We start from the raw sequence: 20,358 nt of genomic DNA, 5'->3' as shown, positions 1-20,358 counted from the left end.
GTCTGTAGCTGTCTGGTTGTGATTTTGATTTGTTTGGCTTACTTATAGGGATTACCATTGCCTGGAGCCATAATTTTGGTAGTCTTCCATTCGACCATATATAGTTGTAAATTTTGAGTAGTATTGTTTGTGACTTTTGAGAAAGGTTTTTAAGCATTTTATATGATATTTGATCTGGACCAGGCGATGAATCTCTGCTATTGTCAATTTCATGTAACATTTCTCTGATGGTTATTGGGGTATTATAAAATTCTTGATGTTCAGTTTTGAAATCTATCTGTTTATTTTCTTCTTTGGTTTTGATGGCTTCAAATATATTGTTTTGATTTTTGGTGTATTGCTGAAATTTATGAGCCAACACATTTGCTATTTCTTCATCTGTTTCATATATTTTTTTATTGATGATGATGTGATTTGTTTTATTGTCAGAATTTTTATTTTTCATTTTTCTAATCATTTGCCACACTTTTTTAACGGGAGTATCTCCTTTAATGCTATTGACGTATGAGTCCCAACAAGTTTTCTTTTCATTTCTCACCACTCTCCGAGCTACAGCTTTCAATTTTTTGTAATTTATCAGATTTATTTGTGTTGGATTGTCTCTGAATATTTTGAATGCTCTTTGTTTTCCTTTAATTGCACTTTTGCAATTTTTATTGAACCATGGATTTAGTATTTTATCTTTCTTATTTTGCGTAGTCGGCGTTATCTGTTTTATGATTGTTGTTATTATGTCTATCCATTTGTCCATTGAGTTTTCATCAATTTCTTCATCATTTCATTTGTCATTACTTTAAATTTATTCCAATCTATTTTATTGTAGTTCAATCTGTTACATTCATAATTTGTTGCTTTAATTTTCATTGTTAAAATTATTGGGAAATGATCACTGCCGTGAAGATCCTCTTCAGCTTCCCATACAATATCTTCAAACATTGTTGGGGATGTCATAACTAGGTCAATTATGGATGATGTATTTGTGTGCTCATGGAACATTGTTGGAGCTGCTGGTTTGATGAGGCAAATGTTATTTTCTATAATGGTTTTTTCTAATTCTTTGCCTTGGATATTTGCGTTTTGGGATCCCCATAACTGGTTGTGAGCATTAAAATCGCCGACGAGGAGAAATGGTTTAGGGATTTGTTGAATTAACTGTTTTAATTCTTCCGATTTCATTATATTATTAGGTTTGATATATCCATTGCATATGGTAAATGATTTGTTGCATGTGACTCTTGAAGCTATGAAGTGATGATCAGTTTTTAGTTGATGAGAAGATTGTGTGATCTTATGATGTATATATATTGCTGTTCCAGCTGATGGATTTGTCTTAGTTGGAGTGGCTGCTTTATAGTATGATGAATAATTTTTTAAGATTATTTGTTTGTCATCAGTTGTTTTTGTTTCTTGGAGACAGATGATGTGAGGTTTGTATTTTGCTATTAATATTTGTAATTCAGGTAAATTGTTTCTCATTCCTCTTATGTTCCATTGTAATATTATTATATTATTATTGTCATTTCTGTTTTGGAAGTCTTCATATGGATATATACTATTTTTATTTATGCTGCTCTGGTTGAATTTTGTTTTATTTTCTATTTTGTTTGTTGTGTTTTTTGTATCACGATCCGTGTTTACTTCTGCTGGGCTTTTTAATTGTTGTTGATTTGTAATTAGTACATCTTTCATCATCACTATTATCATTAAAGCAGTCATCATGCATGTCTTCATCAGAAAGAAACATATATGAGTCATTACTTTCATTCATATTTTCTTTTGGATTTGAGGGTTTGTTATTTGTTTGTTTTATTTTTTGGCTTGATTCTGATTTTTTGGTTTGTGTTTGATTTTGAGCATCTATATTTGTTTTTTTTTTAAATGACTCTATGCAAGGATTTATTGGTGTTTTTATTAGTTCACATTGAACAGCTTTGTCTGACATTGAAATGTTCTTTTTTGCTATTTGAGAATATAACGGTTTATTTTCTTGGCAGATTTGATTTTTGGCTTGACTGTAGGATATGTTATTGTCAATTTTTTTCTTTATTATTTCTTTTTCTATTTTAAATTTTTGGCATTCTTTTGAAAATGTTTCATGGATTTCATTGCAGTGATAGCACTTTGGTGTGTTTTGACAAGGAGATTCCCACGTGTGCTTGTGCCCTGGGTTTCCACACTTTGCACATATGATTTCCTTGCTTTTGCATACTTTGTGATGATGTCCATATTTCTGGCATCGTGTGCATCGCATAGGAGGTGGAATGTATCTATCTATTTTTAAAGTTTGGTAACACACTTTTATTTCTGTTGGAGGCTGTGGGTTTTGAAAAGTTAATATGTAAGTGTTGGTGCTTAACTTCTGATTATTTTTTGAAATTTTAATGTTATATATATCACAAACTCCTTGTTTTTCCAATTCTTCTTTTATTTCTTCCTCTGTGCAATATTTAAATAGTGTTGTTTTGATAACTCCTTTACTTGTATTGAGTGATTTATGAGGATAGCATTTGACTTTTGTATCTATCATATAGTCGATTTTTAAAGCTTTTTCTATTTGGGTTTTTTCTTTTATCTTGAAGATAATTCTGTTTGGTTGTATTTTTATGAATTGCAGTTCTCCAATTTCATTTGAAAAAATTTTTGTATTTTAAATACCGATATTTTTCCAAAATCATGACTGACGCCAGAATTTTGCGGTTCAATAACATAATACATCGTTCCTTCAAGTGCTGGTGTCTGTGTTACTATGGATGACAACACCCTCGTCCTCTTCTTTTGTGGCGCCAGTTTCACCGACTGGCCCACCCGGTAGAGTAAGCAATATGAATTACCGCAACTACAAGAATTTACTTTTTTATTAATTTACACTATTAACAATTAACTTTTTGTAAACAATTCTCAAAAAATTTGAAATTGTAATTCCGAAAAACGATTTTTAAGCAGAATTTGATGCTACGAGATAATACTCCCTATATCGCTCACCCCAGAACCAAATTAATTCCAATTTATTAAAATAGCACGTTGTTCAGGAAATTTCTTTCTTAGTGATCCTCATTGGGATAAATAAATAAATTGTAGAGTCAAATAACTTTTTAAAGAAATTTGGTCGGGTGTAGTAATTCTACAGCATCTGTTGAATAAGCAAATATTTAAAAGTTTGCTTTGAAATCCAATTCTCAATATTTGAAGAAAATCATTTCGTTCGTTTATTTTATATTGTACAAAGAGCATTTTTTTTTTAATAAAAATATATAGTTGACCTGAAAGGTACACCCCATGAATTATGTCTTAATTTTTATAAATTAATTAAGTTAACATAGCATCGTTTGTACAAACTTGCTGGTTGAGGTCATTTGAATATTTGTCTTCTGCTAAGGTTTACTTAAGTTTATGATAAGTAAATAAAGAAGATGTGGATATAAATGAGGCGCCGCAACAGAGTCCCAATCAATTTTTTTTAACAAGTTCAATATTCTCAACTGCAATTCAAAAAAATATTTTAAAACTCCCTCTCAGGTTTGAGCGTTTCAAATTTGTTGTTTAAATTTTTAATGCAGTTATAAATCTTAATACATGCATTTGAATTTTCCCAAAAACAGAGATAACAAAAAAGAATTAGTTGGTAAACTTCTTTCTTAAACGTGAATTAATGACGACTCAAATATTTAGCCAAATTCCGTTATGCCTGCTTGTGATTTCTCTGGCTCTGACCAGTACTCTCTCCAAGCAACCTTCTGACCCCAGAAATTCGCGATGCCATTTTTTAAGAAAAATTGCAGATAAGGAAGATATTAAATTTTGTTGGAACGATTTGAGACTGCCGAAAGATTTGATTCCGCAAAGTTACGAGGTCCTCATCCTTCCTGATCTTCAGAAATCAACTTTCAGCGGCTGGTCAAATGTTGAAGTCACAGTCAAGAAAAGTACTGGTTCAATTGTTCTGCACAGTAAAAACCTTACAATCTCCAGCGTCAACATACGTTACAAGGATCTTAATGGTTAATTCTTAAAATTTTTTTATCTTTTCATATATATTTTCATAAATTAGACTTTAAAGAATGCCACCAACATTACTGTTTTTATAATTTTTTCTTTAAATGCCATTTCCCACATTTCACTAAAATATATTTTTCTAAACTTATTTCTTTCATTAACTTTATCATTCCTTTTAATGTCCGAATAGTTGCATAAGCAAACCCATCCCACTTTTGGTTGAGTTTGAATTTTTTTTTAAATCCAAACAATTTTTTATAACCATATTATAATCATTATCTATATTTAAAGATGCAGTAACTGTAAAGAAATGGAGACTGGACGAAAGTTTGGAGCAGATGCAGGTAGAATTGAGTACCCCCCTCGTCGCAGGGTCTTCCATCCTCCTAAACATCTCCTTCACTGGAGTCATCAAAACAGATAGTTTGGGGTTTTATTTGACCTCTTACAAGACCAAAGAGAATGTCGTAAGGTTTGTTTTGTTTTTACTGTTTTTGTTTGTGAGGTTTCAGTTTTGTTTTAATATTTTTAATAATAACTTTCCATAATAACTTACAGGTTATTAGCAGCTACGCAATTTCAACCGACTGAAGCTCGATCGGCATTTCCATGCTTTGATGAACCGCACATGAAGGCGACCTTCCAGTTCAACATCATCAGGCCAAATGACTACATCTCATTGTTCAACACGGAGAAGGTAGATGGTTTAAGGACTTTTGGATAAAAACTTTCACCAATAAATTTATTTTTCTAGATATCGGAGAAAGCAGTGTCCATGAATGAAACGATGGACACCTTCAACATCACCGTCAAGATGAGTACGTACTTGGTGGCCTTTGTTGTCTGCGACTTTCTTTCTAAATCACAAATGAGCAAAAGTGGAGTAAATGTGGGTAGGATGGAAGTTAATGAGAAATTATTAGTTTATTACGTAATTATTTGACAATATTATGGCTTCTGCTTTACTTCAATCAATGATTCTAATCGAGATGACAATTTTGTCCATCCATTCATTTGAAAAATTATGTTTCAGTATACTCCAAACCAGATACCATCGACAATGTAGACTTCGCTCTAGACTCGACAACAAGATTGCTTGATTATTTTGAAGAGTTTTTTGCAATCAGATATCCATTCACAATATTAGGTAGTTGGCACTTATTGCATTAATTCATTGCTAATTTATCATTGGTCCATAATGTCGTTTAGATTTTTACACGTTGATCGTCAATTATGATTATGGCTAATTATGGATAATTTGAAACAAATGGTAACCATAGCTAAATTGCCGATTCCGACATTGGCAATGACATGTTCATTATAACCTTACAGATAGCGTTGCAGTGCCTGGAATGTTTTCAAACGGCATGGAAAACTGGGGTCTCATACTCTATTCAGCTAATTATATAACATATAACGAAAGTGCCAGCACGCAGCACGACAAAACTTACTTGGTGGTGTTGGTCGCGCACGAAGTTTCTCACCAAGTCGGTGCTTTCATCAAATTTTGTAATGAAGTGGGTGGAATTTTTATATGTGTTTGTAGAGTTCATGACAACTTTAAAACGTTAATGATATCTTGTCTGTACGTGGTGTTATTTATATAAGTTCCCTTAATCCAGCATGGTTTTAGACATGTTTTTGTTGTTTAGGATTTTTTATCCACCTACATCCAAATAGCATTTATATTTATCTGGTGATTTTGTGTGTGGATAAACTTTGGAATATTTTTTGTTTAGTGGTTCGGCAACCTGGTAACCATGGAATGGTGGGATGATTTGTGGTTGAATGAAGGATTTGCAACGTACATTATGTACATCGGTGCCAAACATATCCTTCCAGAGAGTCCGCTGGTCAGTATCTAATGGGACATTTTTTATTTAATTGAATTTATAATTTTGCTTTTAGTAAAAAAGATTTACTGGCACAATTTTGGACGGCTTGTTTCGAAAAAACTTCACATACAACTATTTTATTTTTGTAGAGAAAATTAAAGGGCCTATTTAGACGCTTAAATTTATTTATTTCATTTTTCACTCAAATAAACCTGTTAAAAATTATCTCCATTTTTCAGATGGAAATATTTGCGTTCAACGTTATCGAGCCAGCGATGGCAGATGATTCGCTGGATTCTTCTCATCCAGTAATCAGTCCTGTTAACAATCCGAAGTACATCTCCGAGATCTTCGATTTAATCACCTACTACAAGGTTGATTTTTTTTGTAATAAATTTATTTTAAAAACTCAGGAAACTTAGTTTTAATTTTAATTGTAGTAAAAAAAAGGTTTGATTATAACGATTTTTAAAATAAAAACTTAATAAATAATGCAAATTTGAAAAGTTTTAGAATTGTAAGTTAGCACTTTTCAGTCATGAACCGTGATATTATTGCGGCATGAGTAATGGAAAAATTAAAAGTGAAATTAGTTCAACTATTATAAGTTACAGATAATATATCTGTAACATTGAAAGTCATGTCAGAGCTGCAATAATAAAAACTAAAAAATGTTGTAATTTTTTACACGAATCAATTTTTTGTAAAACCTCTGCATGGCTAAACTAGGGAGCTTCATTGATTCGGATGTTAGAAAATGTGGCAGGTTCCGATGTTTTCAACGAAGCGCTAAGGAGCTACCTCCACAAACACCAGTACGCCACTGCTACCCACGATGATCTCTGGGCTGCTTTCCCTCGACAGGTGGCACTTGCGTTAATGATTATTCATATGTGAAATAATTTAAATATTCATCCTGATGGCGCGATCAACTTTTAACAGCTATTCAAATGTAGAATTTTGTAAACTAACGCAGTTATCAAAAGTTGCGGACCTAAACGTAAAGGAAATGATGGAGACGTGGACCCTTCAAATGGGCCTGCCCCTGGTCACCATCAACAGAGATGGACGTCACGTGACATGTAGTCAGAAAAGATTCGTCATCATCGATCATTCGGAAATAAGAGACTTTCAGCCTGAAAGCTCACCTTTCAAGTTGGCGGCGCTTATGTGATGATTTTTAAACTTTTTTGGGCTGGTCTTTTGAAGGCCACAAAAATAACACAGAATAAAAAGATGTTGATAATTATCATCTTTTTAATACAAATTATTATTATTTTTTTTTATAATACGACATGTTTGATTTTTAGAAACCTAAAATAAATTAACCCTCCTGCCGGCAATAGTTACAGGTGGCACATTCCCCTAACGTACGTCACCAGCAGGAGCCCATCTGATCCTTCCATTGTTATTATAAAAAACAAAACGGGTAATCAAAAATTTTGATCGTGGCAGAATGTTGATTTTGACATTGGAACTGTTAACGATGCATCAGCGTTGATGTTTTGATTTTAGTTAAAAATTTACTTTGTTAAAACAAAATTTTTCACTTTTTTTTAGTTGCCAAATCATCTTTAATCTATTTAAACATTTTATTCATATATGGTTTGGTAAACAGAAAGAAATTAGTGATAAAATATGTAGCGATAGTACTGCATTCAGTTGAGATGGTGCCTTAAATGCTAGTTGCTGATTTCAGTAGCTGAACACGAATGCCGTTTTAAGCAACCAACTTATTACATTTGAATAATTTCTTTTCAGAGATTTTTAAATAATTTGATTGCTTTATGTTCTACGCTTATTAGCTTTTTACATAAGAGGCGCTATACAAATTAACACAATGTTTAAAAATTAACACATGTGAAGTGACGTCTTTTACCATTAAAATAATATGCATAGATAATATATTATTAATAAAAAGAAAATTTCGTCCAATCAAATATTTTTTTCATTATTATTCAAATAACTATTTCGATACTCAGTGACTTAATTGGAAACAATATAACTGTCATGTACATAGTTTTATATATTATTATGCATAATTTTATCGCTAAAGTTTTAAAGTCAAATTGGTTACATTATCTTTATTATGTTTTCAGAAAAGTATGAACTACCAGATGACGTTCAGTGGTTGAAAGCAAATTCTAACGTTACAGGTTAAATAGCGAATAATTTTGAATAATATTTTTTATTTTTTAGAATTTTATTCAATCATAGAATTTTATTCAATATGTATTTTAATGGTTATTTTAAATGTAAATTAAAATATTCAATCTTTTGGATAAAACCTACAAAAACTTTTACTTTAAATAGAGCTCAATACCTTTTCATATACGTGTTAATTACCTATTTTGATTACATAATTACTTATTTTGATTACTTATTTTTTTGATTACCTAATTACTTATTTTGATTACTTAATTACTTAACTTGATTACATAATTACTTAGTTTGATTACATAATTACTTATTTTGATTACATAATTACTAATTTTGATTGCATAATTACTTATTTTAATTACTTAATTACTTATTTTTATTATATAATTACTTATTTTGATTACTTTTTTAATTACCTAATTACTTTTTTGATTGTTTAATTACTTTTTTAATTATTTAATTACTTTTTTGATTATTTAATTACTTTTTTGATTACTTAATTACTTATTTTGATTACCTAATTGCTTTTTTTGATTACTTAATCATATACCTGAAACACATGAAAGGCTTTTACAGAGTAAACTACGGAAACGAGGGATGGAAAGAAATAATTAAAAAACTCAAGAGAGATCACACCGTATTATATTTTGTTTTTTTTATTATCATAATAATATAATAATATTATTATTATATTATAACATGATAAAATTATAACTTATAGATGCCATTATTGTAATAAAATTAATTATAAATTGATGCATTATTAAAAGATATTTCGTCTTATTTTTTATTATATTTTTTTTGGTAGGTAAACTTCTATTTTAAGTTAATATTTAATAAATTTGTAAATATTAATAATATAATTGCTAAGATTTTGCAGTCATTAATAACTATAATATATGTATTATTGTAATAATAATAATTGTTATTATTTATTTAATTATTACCAAACTCTGACAATTTTTAGATGTTTAGTCCATTGGATCGGAGCAACATCGTAGATGATATATTCTCTCTAGTCAGGTCAATTTTTTGTTTTTGAAATTTTTTTTTTTCTGAGGTCAACCTTAGGGAGGCCTGTCGGGCACGGCGATCTCAAATTAGTCTGGTTATATGGCACCAAAAAAAGATAGTAAATATGCTAAAATGTTATGCAAATGCATGAAAAAAATAAATTAAAAAAAGTCAAAATTAATAAAAATCTTTCTAAAGATTCAACCTGGTGTTATATTGGTTCAGTTTTGTAGATATGATTATCTAGAACTTTTAGTTATTACGTTATCTGATCGTTCGCCATAGTTTTTTTTCCGATTTGGAATAGTTAATTATTTGAAGGAAAATACATTTAGAAGTCATTTTTATGCTTATATAAATATCGGATCGAGATTATTTTAAGAGTTATCAACAAAATTATCATTTCAATACATCTCAATCGAAATTTTTTAAACATTATTAGTACCGTCAACATCATTACTAATATGACATCATGATGACGTCATCGTCGTCACCATCATTTTCCTACCGACAATCAGATTGATAAGAAATGAGCTGTTGCCGCTGGCTTTTGACTTGGGCTTTCCAGAGTACGTGAAGTGGGCGAGGGATTCTTTCCAGAAGGTCAAGAATGGGTCATTGGTGTAAGTAATGGTAGTGATGGTAATTATGACAATGATAGTTATGATAAAGAAGAAAACGATGATGATGATGATTTTCATAATTGTGATGATGATCATGGTGATGACGACAGCATTAGTTGCTGTAATAATAATACTGATGACGAAGACGACGATGACGATGAAGATATTAGTTGCTATGATAAAAATGACAATGAAATTTTAGTTGTTATTACAATGGTGTTGAAATGGAGTGATGGTTGCAGATGTTTCAATTATATTCTTGCAACCAGGCTAACACCGAACCAAGAACCAATAGTGCTAAAATACGCTGTGAGATATGGAGGAGAGGAAGAGTGGAATCACGTGATGAATCTTCTCAAGACATCTCAGTCAAGAAGAACTGTCATATTGGAAGCACTTACCTTCACAAACGAATCGTCAAAATTTAACGGGTAGATTAATGACTGTACATTCCTCAACAGTTTTACATTAGTAGTCTAATTTAATAAGTCAGTAATCAATCATATCAATTTATATTACCTCAAAGTTCTACTGTTTCAATATGTCTTATATTGGAAGAAGAAGTCTTATATATATATATATATATATATATATATATATATATATATATATATATATATATATATATATATATATATATTCATGATAATTTGTATAGCATACAAACGAAGTAACCTGTACTTTAGCATTTAATAGGCAGACTTCATTTTGTATTTAGGCCATCAGTCAACCGCTCACAATAACGACAGCGTTTAACCTGTTTCAACGCATTATGCTTTACAAATGAAATTTATTCACACTTTACGGTGATGTGAGAATGTAGAAATGGATGAATTTCTATCAGACTTCAAGTCTGTTTCTTGACTTTTTTTACATTTCGGACGAAATTAACGCAAACCGAGCAGACTTCTCGAGACGGCGCTGAGCAAACCAAGTCCAGGCGACTTGCACTTGATCCTCCGAAGTCTGAAAAACAGTCCCAACATGGCTCAGCTGCAGTGGAGCTTCATCAAAAACAACTGGAGTCGGATGAGATGTGCGTGACATTTATTTTATTATTATTATTTCATTATTATTGTTATTACGATATTATATTTATTATTTTTATATAAACATTGTTTATTCAATTTTCTTTATATGTTATCATATTTTTAGTTTATTTTTTCTAAACCACACCACATTTCGAAACCACTCCACAAAATTTATAGCCAATAAGAAGATAAATTATTTGCTGTTAATAAAAAGTCCAACTTTGTAAAAAAAAAATAATTTCATTAAAGTTGTTAAAAAAACAGCTAAAAATATTATAGACAACATTCTAGACATCTACTGCCTGTGCCCATCTTAATACATCTATACTGACTGACACCACAAAACGACAGGTTCCACAACATTCCGCGAAGATTGAGACCAATTTTCAAACCACTGGCCTCACTATTTCGCACCGAAGACCAGTACGATGATGTTGGTAGAAGTTACGGTGATAATAATCGCTATGTATTGTTGTCATCAGTATGGTGATACTAAGTTAATTCTCGGTTCATTTGCTTACGTGCTTACAAAAGACGATACATTTAAGCAAATTTTAAAATTTAACATTTTTTCTGGTTGCTATCGTTTAGCATTAGTATCATTGCAACGACAACGACAATAACCACGCTAAGTCTAATAGTATTAATAAAAAATTCAAATTGAAAACTCAAGACATCGAAACGTTCCTTTACTAGTCATTTTAGTTTTGATAAAAAACATGGAAGTATCAGATTTGGGCTATGAAATAGCAGTTTTTGCAAGAGTTTTTTCATAGCCATGCATGAATTTTGTATCTTATTGGATTTTTTTCTCTCCTCAAGATACTTCATACACTTTATTATATTCTTTAGATACAATATTTTTCATAAAATAAATTGTAAAAAATTGTAGATTAAAAAAATTATGATGCTTATTGTTATAAAATGTAAGATAATCAAAAAGTCATCAATCTCTTTTTAACCTTCTAAAGCTCATTCCAGCTAATTTAATTTTCCACTAAGACACCACAAACACAAAAATACACACACACAAACATGCAAAGACACACAAACACACACACACAAACACACACACACACTCAGTTAAAAACTTTTCTGGGGACTCACATGAAAGACAGCGATCGTTTGAACATTTACATCTTGGATGCTGTTCAAATGAACATCAACTGGTTGAGCAAATCACAAAAGCAACTTGTTCAATGGCTGAATGCCCAATCTCTGCGTTAAATGGTTACTTGGTGGTTTTTTTACTTTTTGAAAAAAAAAATTTCATGAACAATGTCGTGGACAGATACACAACACGATATTCCTTTTGTTTTAACATTTATTATTAATAAAATTTGATTTTTTTGAAATATTATGAAAAACTTAAAATATTGAAATGAATGTGAATATTTGTTTATTTTATTTCGCAGATAAGAATCTGTTTTTTATTGTCGGAGCACTTACTACATGTTGACTTTCACGATAAGTCTCAAACGAAAATAAATATTTTAGCTGTTAACTTTTTTTTCAATCACCCGAAAGTATTCAAACAATTACGTATACATACAATTGTATTGAAATAAAATGCTTATTGCCGTCAAACTTGAGTTATGACATTTTCAACGCTCAATTTTGAGATATTGTCGGACAAGTTAACCTAGCAATAACATCAGAGCCGTTGGAACGCCATGATATTCGCTAACAGTTTACACTACCTTCATAAACGTATTTACAAAAAATATGAAAAAAATCACTGAAAAACTTTCCCAGAAAAACTTTCCCAGAAAATTATCTTGGCATGTTTAGGCGTTACGATCGCTGAATTCGTGGTTTTAAAATTTATAATGCAAATGCGATCAAAATATTCTAGTATATGAATTATTTCAAATAAATTTCAATTTAGTGAATAAAAATTAAAACCGAAAAGTAATTAAATGAACTTTCAAATTTGGGTTTTATTATGTTAATTGCTGATTAAATTAATTGAACGCGCGTGAACGTATTCCTTTCTTTACCTCCTACAATTGAATCGTTAAAATAACTCACTTCATCGCTATCTAAACTTTTTTTTACACCGCACAACAAATAGCAAATAGAAATTATTAATAAATGAAAATAAAAAAGTTGTTCACTTTATAAAAATATACATATACACAAAAACTATATACACATATTCACAGAGGCTTTATACCCGCTTCGACAGAGGCTCTATACATATATATATATATATATATATATATATATATATATATATATATATATATATAAATAAATATATATATATATAAAGAGGATTGGCTTCAACGATAAATCTCAAACGAAAATAAATATTTATTTTTTTTTCTATAAACAAAGGCAATACACAATTGTGTACATAATATATACATGAAAATATACATACACATTTACAAAGGTGCTATCTTTCAACTCCTTTCACTGACAATATACAGCGTTGTCATTAAAATTAGGCTGCTTGTCTATGCTAACTTCAAATCCTAGATTTGATTCAACGTCTCCGTTTCAGATTCACTCGCCAGGAAGTGACTGCCAATCCTTTTGTGTGGAACCTTCCCGCGCGAGCCACTCTCTGGGGGTGGGTGTCTGAATCTTCTGGAACTTCGTAGTTGATGACGACTTTCACTCGTTCGAAATCTATCCTCTACCAAACAAGTTTGTGGTCGCCATTATCCTGTTTTCAAAGTTTTTGAACTGCTGGTATTATGTGAGCCATTGGTCTTGTCTCAATGATTGGTTTATTACCGCTACTGAATATTTTTGTTCATTTAGTTGCTCACGTTTCAGTGATGAAATAAATGCAGTTTTGGAGCGCAAATTCAGTCACAAAGATAATGTCGATCACATAGATGCTTATCTATGCCCACTGAAAAAAATTCATGTTAAAACAATGAATGAAAATCTACCGAAAGACAAAACAACCCAGCAGAATGTTGTCAAAAAGACAGAAAAAGATGAGGCCGAAAAAATTGATAATAATGCCGCAAGCAAAGAAAATAAAATAAAAATTAAAGTTGTTGAGGAGAACAAAGATTCTAACACAACAATAAAACTTGGTGTTAAAAAATACCACGGCCAAACGAATGATAAAGAAAAATTTCAATGTGATGTTTGCAATAAGTCCTTCTCAAGTACGGGTAGCTTAACGAATCATAACAAAATTCACTCTGGAGTGAAACCATACAAATGCGACACATGCTGCAAATCGTTCACTCGGTCTGATCATTTAAGGGATCACATTTGGACTCATACTGGGGAGAGACCATATAAATGTGATGTATGCGGTAGATTGTTTACTCATAATACTTGTTTAAATATTCACTTGAGGATACATTCTGGGGAGAGACCACATGAATGTGGTGTCTGTGGTAAATCGTTTACTCGGAGTCCTTATTTAAATGTTCACATGAGGATACATACCGGTGAAAAGCCCTACAGTTGTGGAGCGTGTGGCAAGTCTTTTAGTGATCCTAGTTTTTTCCTCGCCACAAGCAGACCCATAAATAAGTTTTAGAAAATTATAATTACTTTGGTGGATGAAGTGGATTAATTTTGTACAATGTTCTTTTTTCATGTTTTTTGGAATTATTTTTATTAAAGGTAACAGTAAAAATAACAACAGCACTAACAACTCTTTCTAATAAAGTTCAGTTTAGCTACGTTTTTGAGTTTAAATGAATTTTCATGAAAACTAGTTGGTCCATAGTTGATTGATTTTTTATTCTGTTTTCTTTGTTATGTTGTTCGGTTTATAAAGTAATTTTTAAATTTTGTTAAAAATATTAAAAATTGTTGACTTATTCCTACCAGTAGTTTGATATCAGTTAAACCTAAAAATCTTGTTTGCACCACACAACGTGTTTATACAGATACACATTATTTTGTGCACATTTAGGCACTGCATCATAAATTTGAATTGCATGGCAGGTACCATCGTTGGACGAAGTGGGTTCAGAGGTAGTGATTGTAAAGCTGGGAGTCTTAACTGATCTGATTTTCTTTTTTAAAGAACGTGAATGTTTATTCAGTGCGAAAACACATTTCAAATATTTATGCCATATAAATTAAAAATTAAATATAATGATGGATCTAAATGTTTGCCACGTGTTAGTAATGAAATGTTCTCAGTTGTAAAGTATTAGTTTAATAAAACCAGAGGCGGACTGGGACCAAAAATCGGCTAGGGACTTGAAATCAATCGGCCTTAAACTTTTAAAACAAATCAGCTTTCCAGAGACGTAGTATAAATGGTGTCTTAGGATCTTGAACCCCTTTCCGAGCAAATATTTTTTTCAGGATATGGACCAGACCATATAAGAAAACTAAGTTCATTTATTTAATTGATAAACAATAATTTGTTGAACTCCATAAAAATCTTTTTTTAATATTACAATAAAATTTTATTTGATCTCTAAAAAATGATAAAATAACACAATAACAAAAGTATTTGTTTTCGTTAAAAATAAAGTTTTATTTCATTGTCTTCTATTCTTTGTTAATAATATCTTTAATTAAAAAATGAACTTTCAAAAACTAAATGTTAAGCAATCAACAAATTTTTAAAAGCACCACTTGATTCAGCAAGCTGATTGATAATTTCTTTGTGGTCTAAATTCATTAATATAGATTTTTCTGTGTTCATCATAATGAATGATTCCAAATTTTCTTGTGACAAGCTGCTTCTCATACGATTTTTAATCAATTTTAAAATAGAAAAACTTCTCTCGCAAGCTACTTATGCCAAAGATAAGGATAGAATATAATTGTACGCCATTCCTATTTTAGAAATAAGCTTCGCTCTTTAAGTTGTACTGCAATATGACAAGATAGCAACAATTTATGCAATTTTTACACGAAACACGATGTTTGACATTTATTTTCAAAGTTATCCTCATCTTCTGTGTTCTTCTCAAAAACGTAGTTGCTCAATATCGTGTCTTTTATTTTCCCCCAGTTTACTGCTAAGCTTTTGAGTTCAATTCGTGTATTTACACGTTACCTAAACTAAAACAGAATTAAAAACAGATAGAAAACAGAATTAGTATGAAAATGAGCGGCCTGGTGGCTCAATGGTTAGAGGCGCATGGTCTTGCTGTTGTAGTGACTGGGCTTGAATACAAAAAGATCCCCGCCTGTCATATGCAATGTGTTTGATGCGTGGTTTCACGCGTATTCATGTAAGTTGTGTGTGTTTGTCGTTGAAACCTCTGAAGCAGGTGCACAAGAGACAAATTATAAAAGCCTCAAATTATTCAAATTTTTCAGAATCTGCGATTAGGAGGTTTTTTATTAATTTGTGGAGATCCAAAATATTAAAGTTATGTTAGTTATATTTTCGCTATTGTTGAGGCAAGCAAAATATCAAAAACTCTTCCACCATTGAGAAAAATGGAAAATTTATTTTATTAGAATCATAAAAAAAACTGATGGTGTTTTTAAAAACTGTGATATTACTGAATCCAACAAATATTTTTAAATGAACGGAAGATGTCTTGTTTTCAAATTAAATTCCTTTAGCATCGATTTTTACAATCTTCTATAATTTTTAATCTAAAGGTTACAAATATAGCAAAGATTACAATAATTAAAATAACAAATAATATAGCGCAATTCGATCATTTCGGCAGTTATATCAACATGATGCAAGAATAACTATCTTTTCAATCTATCGCATAGCAAAGACTGTTTAAGACACAATGACCTTTCAAACGAACACTTCGAAACAACATAAACATACCCTGCTTCAGGAAGGTTTCTAACAAAATTCAGTTTTGTACTGTGATGAGTTGGACATTATGGTACGTTAAAAATTATAAATCAATTCATATGAAATAATGAAAAAATTCTTCAGCGTAATTTCCTAAGCCAACATTTTTTTTAATCGCAACATTTATCAACCTAATGTCATTTCATGAAAAACTTTGATGGCATTGATTTAAATATTTTAAAAATTCAATTTTTTAATTTGAAGTAAGAAAATTTTGTTATTATTTTGCCGTAAAAAAAAACTTTTAAAAATTATAGTTATTCTACTTCATCAACCAATGTAATTATATCCCCTAAAAATTATTTAAGGGTCCTCTTGTAGCGACGCAAAGAAATAGATTGATTAAAAGACTTACCACACACACCACAACTGTAAGTCTTTTTACTAGTATGTACCCTCATGTTTTGTTTAAACAAGGGTCAGTAAATTATTTACCGAAGACATCACATTTATAAGGTCTTTCCCCAGAGTGCATTCTCATGATACAAGAGTCGCATTTGTATGGTTTGTTTATGTATCCCCAGATAGCAAAAAATACCGCCATTTATATGGGCCATATGCAGTATGTTAAGGTAGATTTCTCAAGGCCCACATGATGGTGCGGATGTGGCCACGTTATAAAACCCCAGGCGGCACACATGAAGTCTGGCATAAAAACCACCAGCTGGCATGTATTGTGTGCCAGTGATTATGCCACCTGAGGCCCGAATGTCACAAATCGATTTCTGAATTTTGATGAATTTTTCTATATGGAATGTAAATAATTACAGTATTTGGAATTATCAGTTCCAGCGTTTTCGGTCCTAGATTTAACTATATAGGAATTTTCTACCCTTGATGACGTCGTTTGTCCGGCACGTTCGATCTCAGTGAAAAAGGTAGTTAATTAACCGAAAGTTACTAATAAACCACCAGAGCCCATTATCATTGTGCCACCAGTGGAACAACTACGTGATGCACCGAATCTGCTGAAGCAAGCAACTCAACAAATACTAAAGCTACAGAAACCCAACGACAAAAATGCACGGTGGTTATGTTGAAGATAGTAAAGATGAAAACAGCAAAAGGAGAACAAAATCTACAAAGAATTCAATAATATTGTGTGTGTGTGGGTATAATAATAATATTTGTGTGTGTGTATGTGTGCGCGTGTGTGTTTTTATATGTGTGTTTATAACGCTTTTAAAAATCTAAATGTTGGCAGGTATGCATTGGTTTTGAATTCCAATTGTATAAAATTAAAAAGACTAGAATTATTTCGAAATGAAGAGTAAGAAAAGACATAAAAAAATTCGTGGTTAAAAATTAAAGTGATTTATGCTCTACGTACAAAGTTTCAAAAATAAAACAAAGTCATTTTTGGAAGCAAATTGTTTATGCTTTAAGTTCACTTTTTTAAACAAAGTCAATCTTGTTCAGCTTTAACGCGGCAAAGTGATTATATAGTGAATAATTCTAGACATTTTAATTTCATCCAAAGTGTGCAAAGTTTCCATATTGAATCAAAGTCAATCTTGATTCGTTGTTAGAATACGTAGCTGACAAAGACTGGTACTATATATATTGGCGCAGTTTCCCCAGCAAGTATCACAGTTCATTAAATTGATCAGCCCAGTCTGTAAGTTTCTCGCAATTTTGTTAAAACTTATTTATATTGTAAAAGTTTAAACAAGTATTAAAAATAATTATTTTACAACAATTTGTGGTCACTATAAGTGTAATTTTTTTAAATTTCCTTTCAATTAAATTACCGTCCATAATTAATTAAATTAGATTATTAGCTACCAATCAATACAAAAAGAGTAAACTTGAATATTTTTTTTGGAGTGTATACAGACGGTGATAAAGGTCTCTTGTCATTTGTTCGCAGTATTCCTGTTTTGATTGCACACCCACGGCTTTCAAGGTATTTATAGGGTCATAAATAGATTTTTAATATTGTTAAGCTTGCTAGATATTTTACTACAATGTCATTAGAAAAGCTATACCAGTGTGATATAGAACACAACTGCTCGTTACCCTACCCATCAAATTTGGAAAACAAAAAGCCACCTTCCGATCCAGAGTTCAAAAATGAGAAACTGTCTGACGAGGGAGAACAAATCAGTTACGAATATTCCTTCTCCAAACAGAATTTCAAAAGTTTCAAGCCATTTGACAGAAGCCCTGTGATCAAATATGATAATCAACCTGCTTCTTCTACCCTTGATGACGTCGTCCGTCCGGCACTTTCGATATCGGCAGATTCTTCACCGAAAATTACTAATACACCACCAGAGCCCATAATCATTGTCCCACCAGTGGAACAACTGCTTGATGCTTCGAATCTGCTGAAGCAACCAACGCAACAACTGCAGGAGCTACAGAAACCCAGCGACAAAAATGTTCCGGTGGTTTTGTTGAATCTTCCAAAAGATAGTAAAGATGAAAACAGCAAAAAAGAGAAGAAAACAAATAATGAAAAAAATTTTATTCGTACCTATGAAAGTTTCCGGGAATGTTACAGTGATAAAATACGTGAAGTTTTGGAAAGGGAATTTAGTCAAAAAAAGTATATCGATGTCCGAGATAGGGATCGAATTGCATTCGAAACCGGTCTGGGTATTCGCCAGATTAATTTTTGGTTTCAGAACCAAAGGGCCAAAATCAAAAGTTTCAAGCCAGTTGACAGAACAGAAAACAATTATGATAATCAGCCTGCATTATCTACTCTTGATGACGTCGTCTCGGAAGAAGAGGAAATTAATTCATGTTTACGTTTCACTGATGAAGTACGTGAAGTTTTGGAACGCGAATTCAGTCAAAAAGATTATGTCGATCACATAGATAGGCACCGAATTGCGCATGAAACCGGCCTGACTACTCGTCAGATTAAAAACTGGTTTATACGCCGAAGGATCAAAACACGAAAAGGTGATGAGAATAGCAAAGACTCTAACAAAACACTGAAACTTGGTGTTAAGAAACACGACGACAAAACAAATATTGAAAAAATATTTGAATGTGATGTTTGCAACAAGTCTTACTCAACAAAGAATAGCTTAAGGATGCATAAAAAAATTCACTCTGAAGTGACACCATACAAATGCGACACATGCTGCAAATTGTTCACTCGGTCTGATCATTTACAGGATCACATTAGGACTCATACTGGAGAGAAACCATATAAATGTGATGTTTGCAACAAGTCTTACTCAAGAAAGGATAACTTAACGGCACATAACAAAATTCACTCTGGAGAGACACTATACAAATGCGACATATGCTGCAAATCTTTCACTCATTTAAAGGAACACATTAGGACTCATACTGGGGAGAAACCATATAAATGTGATATATGTGGTAGATTGTTCGCTCTTCCTTCTACTTTAAAAATCCACGTAAGGATACATACCGGTGAGAAGCCCTACAGTTGTGGTGTGTGTGATAAGTCTTTTAGTGATCCTAGTTCTTATCATCACCACAAGAAAACCCATGAATAAATGTTAAATTAATTACATTGGGTGATAAAGTGAATTTATTTTTTAAACCGTTATTTTTTATGTTTTGGTCTTTAAATGAGTTTTATTGAAAATAATAGTAACAATAACCACAGCACTAACAGCCGTTTCTAATGCATCTCAGTTTCGAAATCTTTTTTGAATTTCAATGAATTTTTATGAAAATTAGTTGGATTATAGTTGATTGATTTTTAATTCTGTTTTTTTCGTTGTGCTGTTTTGTATTTGAAGTAATTTTCATTTTAATAAAAATATTTGAAGATGCTGTCTACCAGTAGTGTGATTTCCGATAAACTTGAAAATCTCGTTTGTACCTTACAACGAGTACATTTTGTGTGTACGTTTAAGTACTACTGCATCATAAAGGGTAGGACAGTGCTTAGTAGTTACTAAGTCGATTCAGAAGTAGTGATTATAAGCAGGGAGTTATAGGCT

General features: G+C 31.3%; 2 protein-coding genes across 2 annotated transcripts; both read left to right on the top strand.

Annotated features, from left to right (window-relative positions):
* Positions 1-3,649: 3,649 nt before the first annotated feature.
* On the top strand, positions 3,650-12,160 carry HELRODRAFT_193509 (hypothetical protein; the record flags this gene model as incomplete). The annotated part of the gene is made up of 15 exons (XM_009028045.1): positions 3,650-3,998; positions 4,285-4,465; positions 4,552-4,690; positions 4,748-4,886; positions 5,027-5,140; positions 5,326-5,480; positions 5,733-5,846; positions 6,068-6,202; positions 6,558-6,692; positions 6,805-6,983; positions 9,521-9,625; positions 9,895-10,056; positions 10,531-10,665; positions 11,008-11,089; positions 11,740-12,160. 15 exons carry the CDS (start codon positions 3,650-3,652, stop codon positions 11,881-11,883), a joined length of 2,268 nt encoding a protein of 755 aa, XP_009026293.1. The 3' UTR covers positions 11,884-12,160.
* A 1,671-nt stretch (positions 12,161-13,831) lies between these two features.
* On the top strand, positions 13,832-19,872 carry HELRODRAFT_143758 (hypothetical protein; the record flags this gene model as incomplete). The annotated part of the gene is made up of 2 exons (XM_009028044.1): positions 13,832-14,129; positions 19,664-19,872. Coding segments are annotated over 2 exons (507 nt in total), but the record flags the coding sequence as incomplete, so codon positions are not given.
* Positions 19,873-20,358: the final 486 nt, after the last annotated feature.

Source organism: Helobdella robusta (assembly GCF_000326865.2).
Source record: "Helobdella robusta unplaced genomic scaffold HELROscaffold_52, whole genome shotgun sequence".
NCBI classification, from domain to species: Eukaryota; Metazoa; Annelida; class Clitellata; order Rhynchobdellida; family Glossiphoniidae; genus Helobdella; species Helobdella robusta.
Note: the sequence above shows the minus strand (reverse complement) of the source record. Positions and strands in the feature narration are given on the sequence as shown.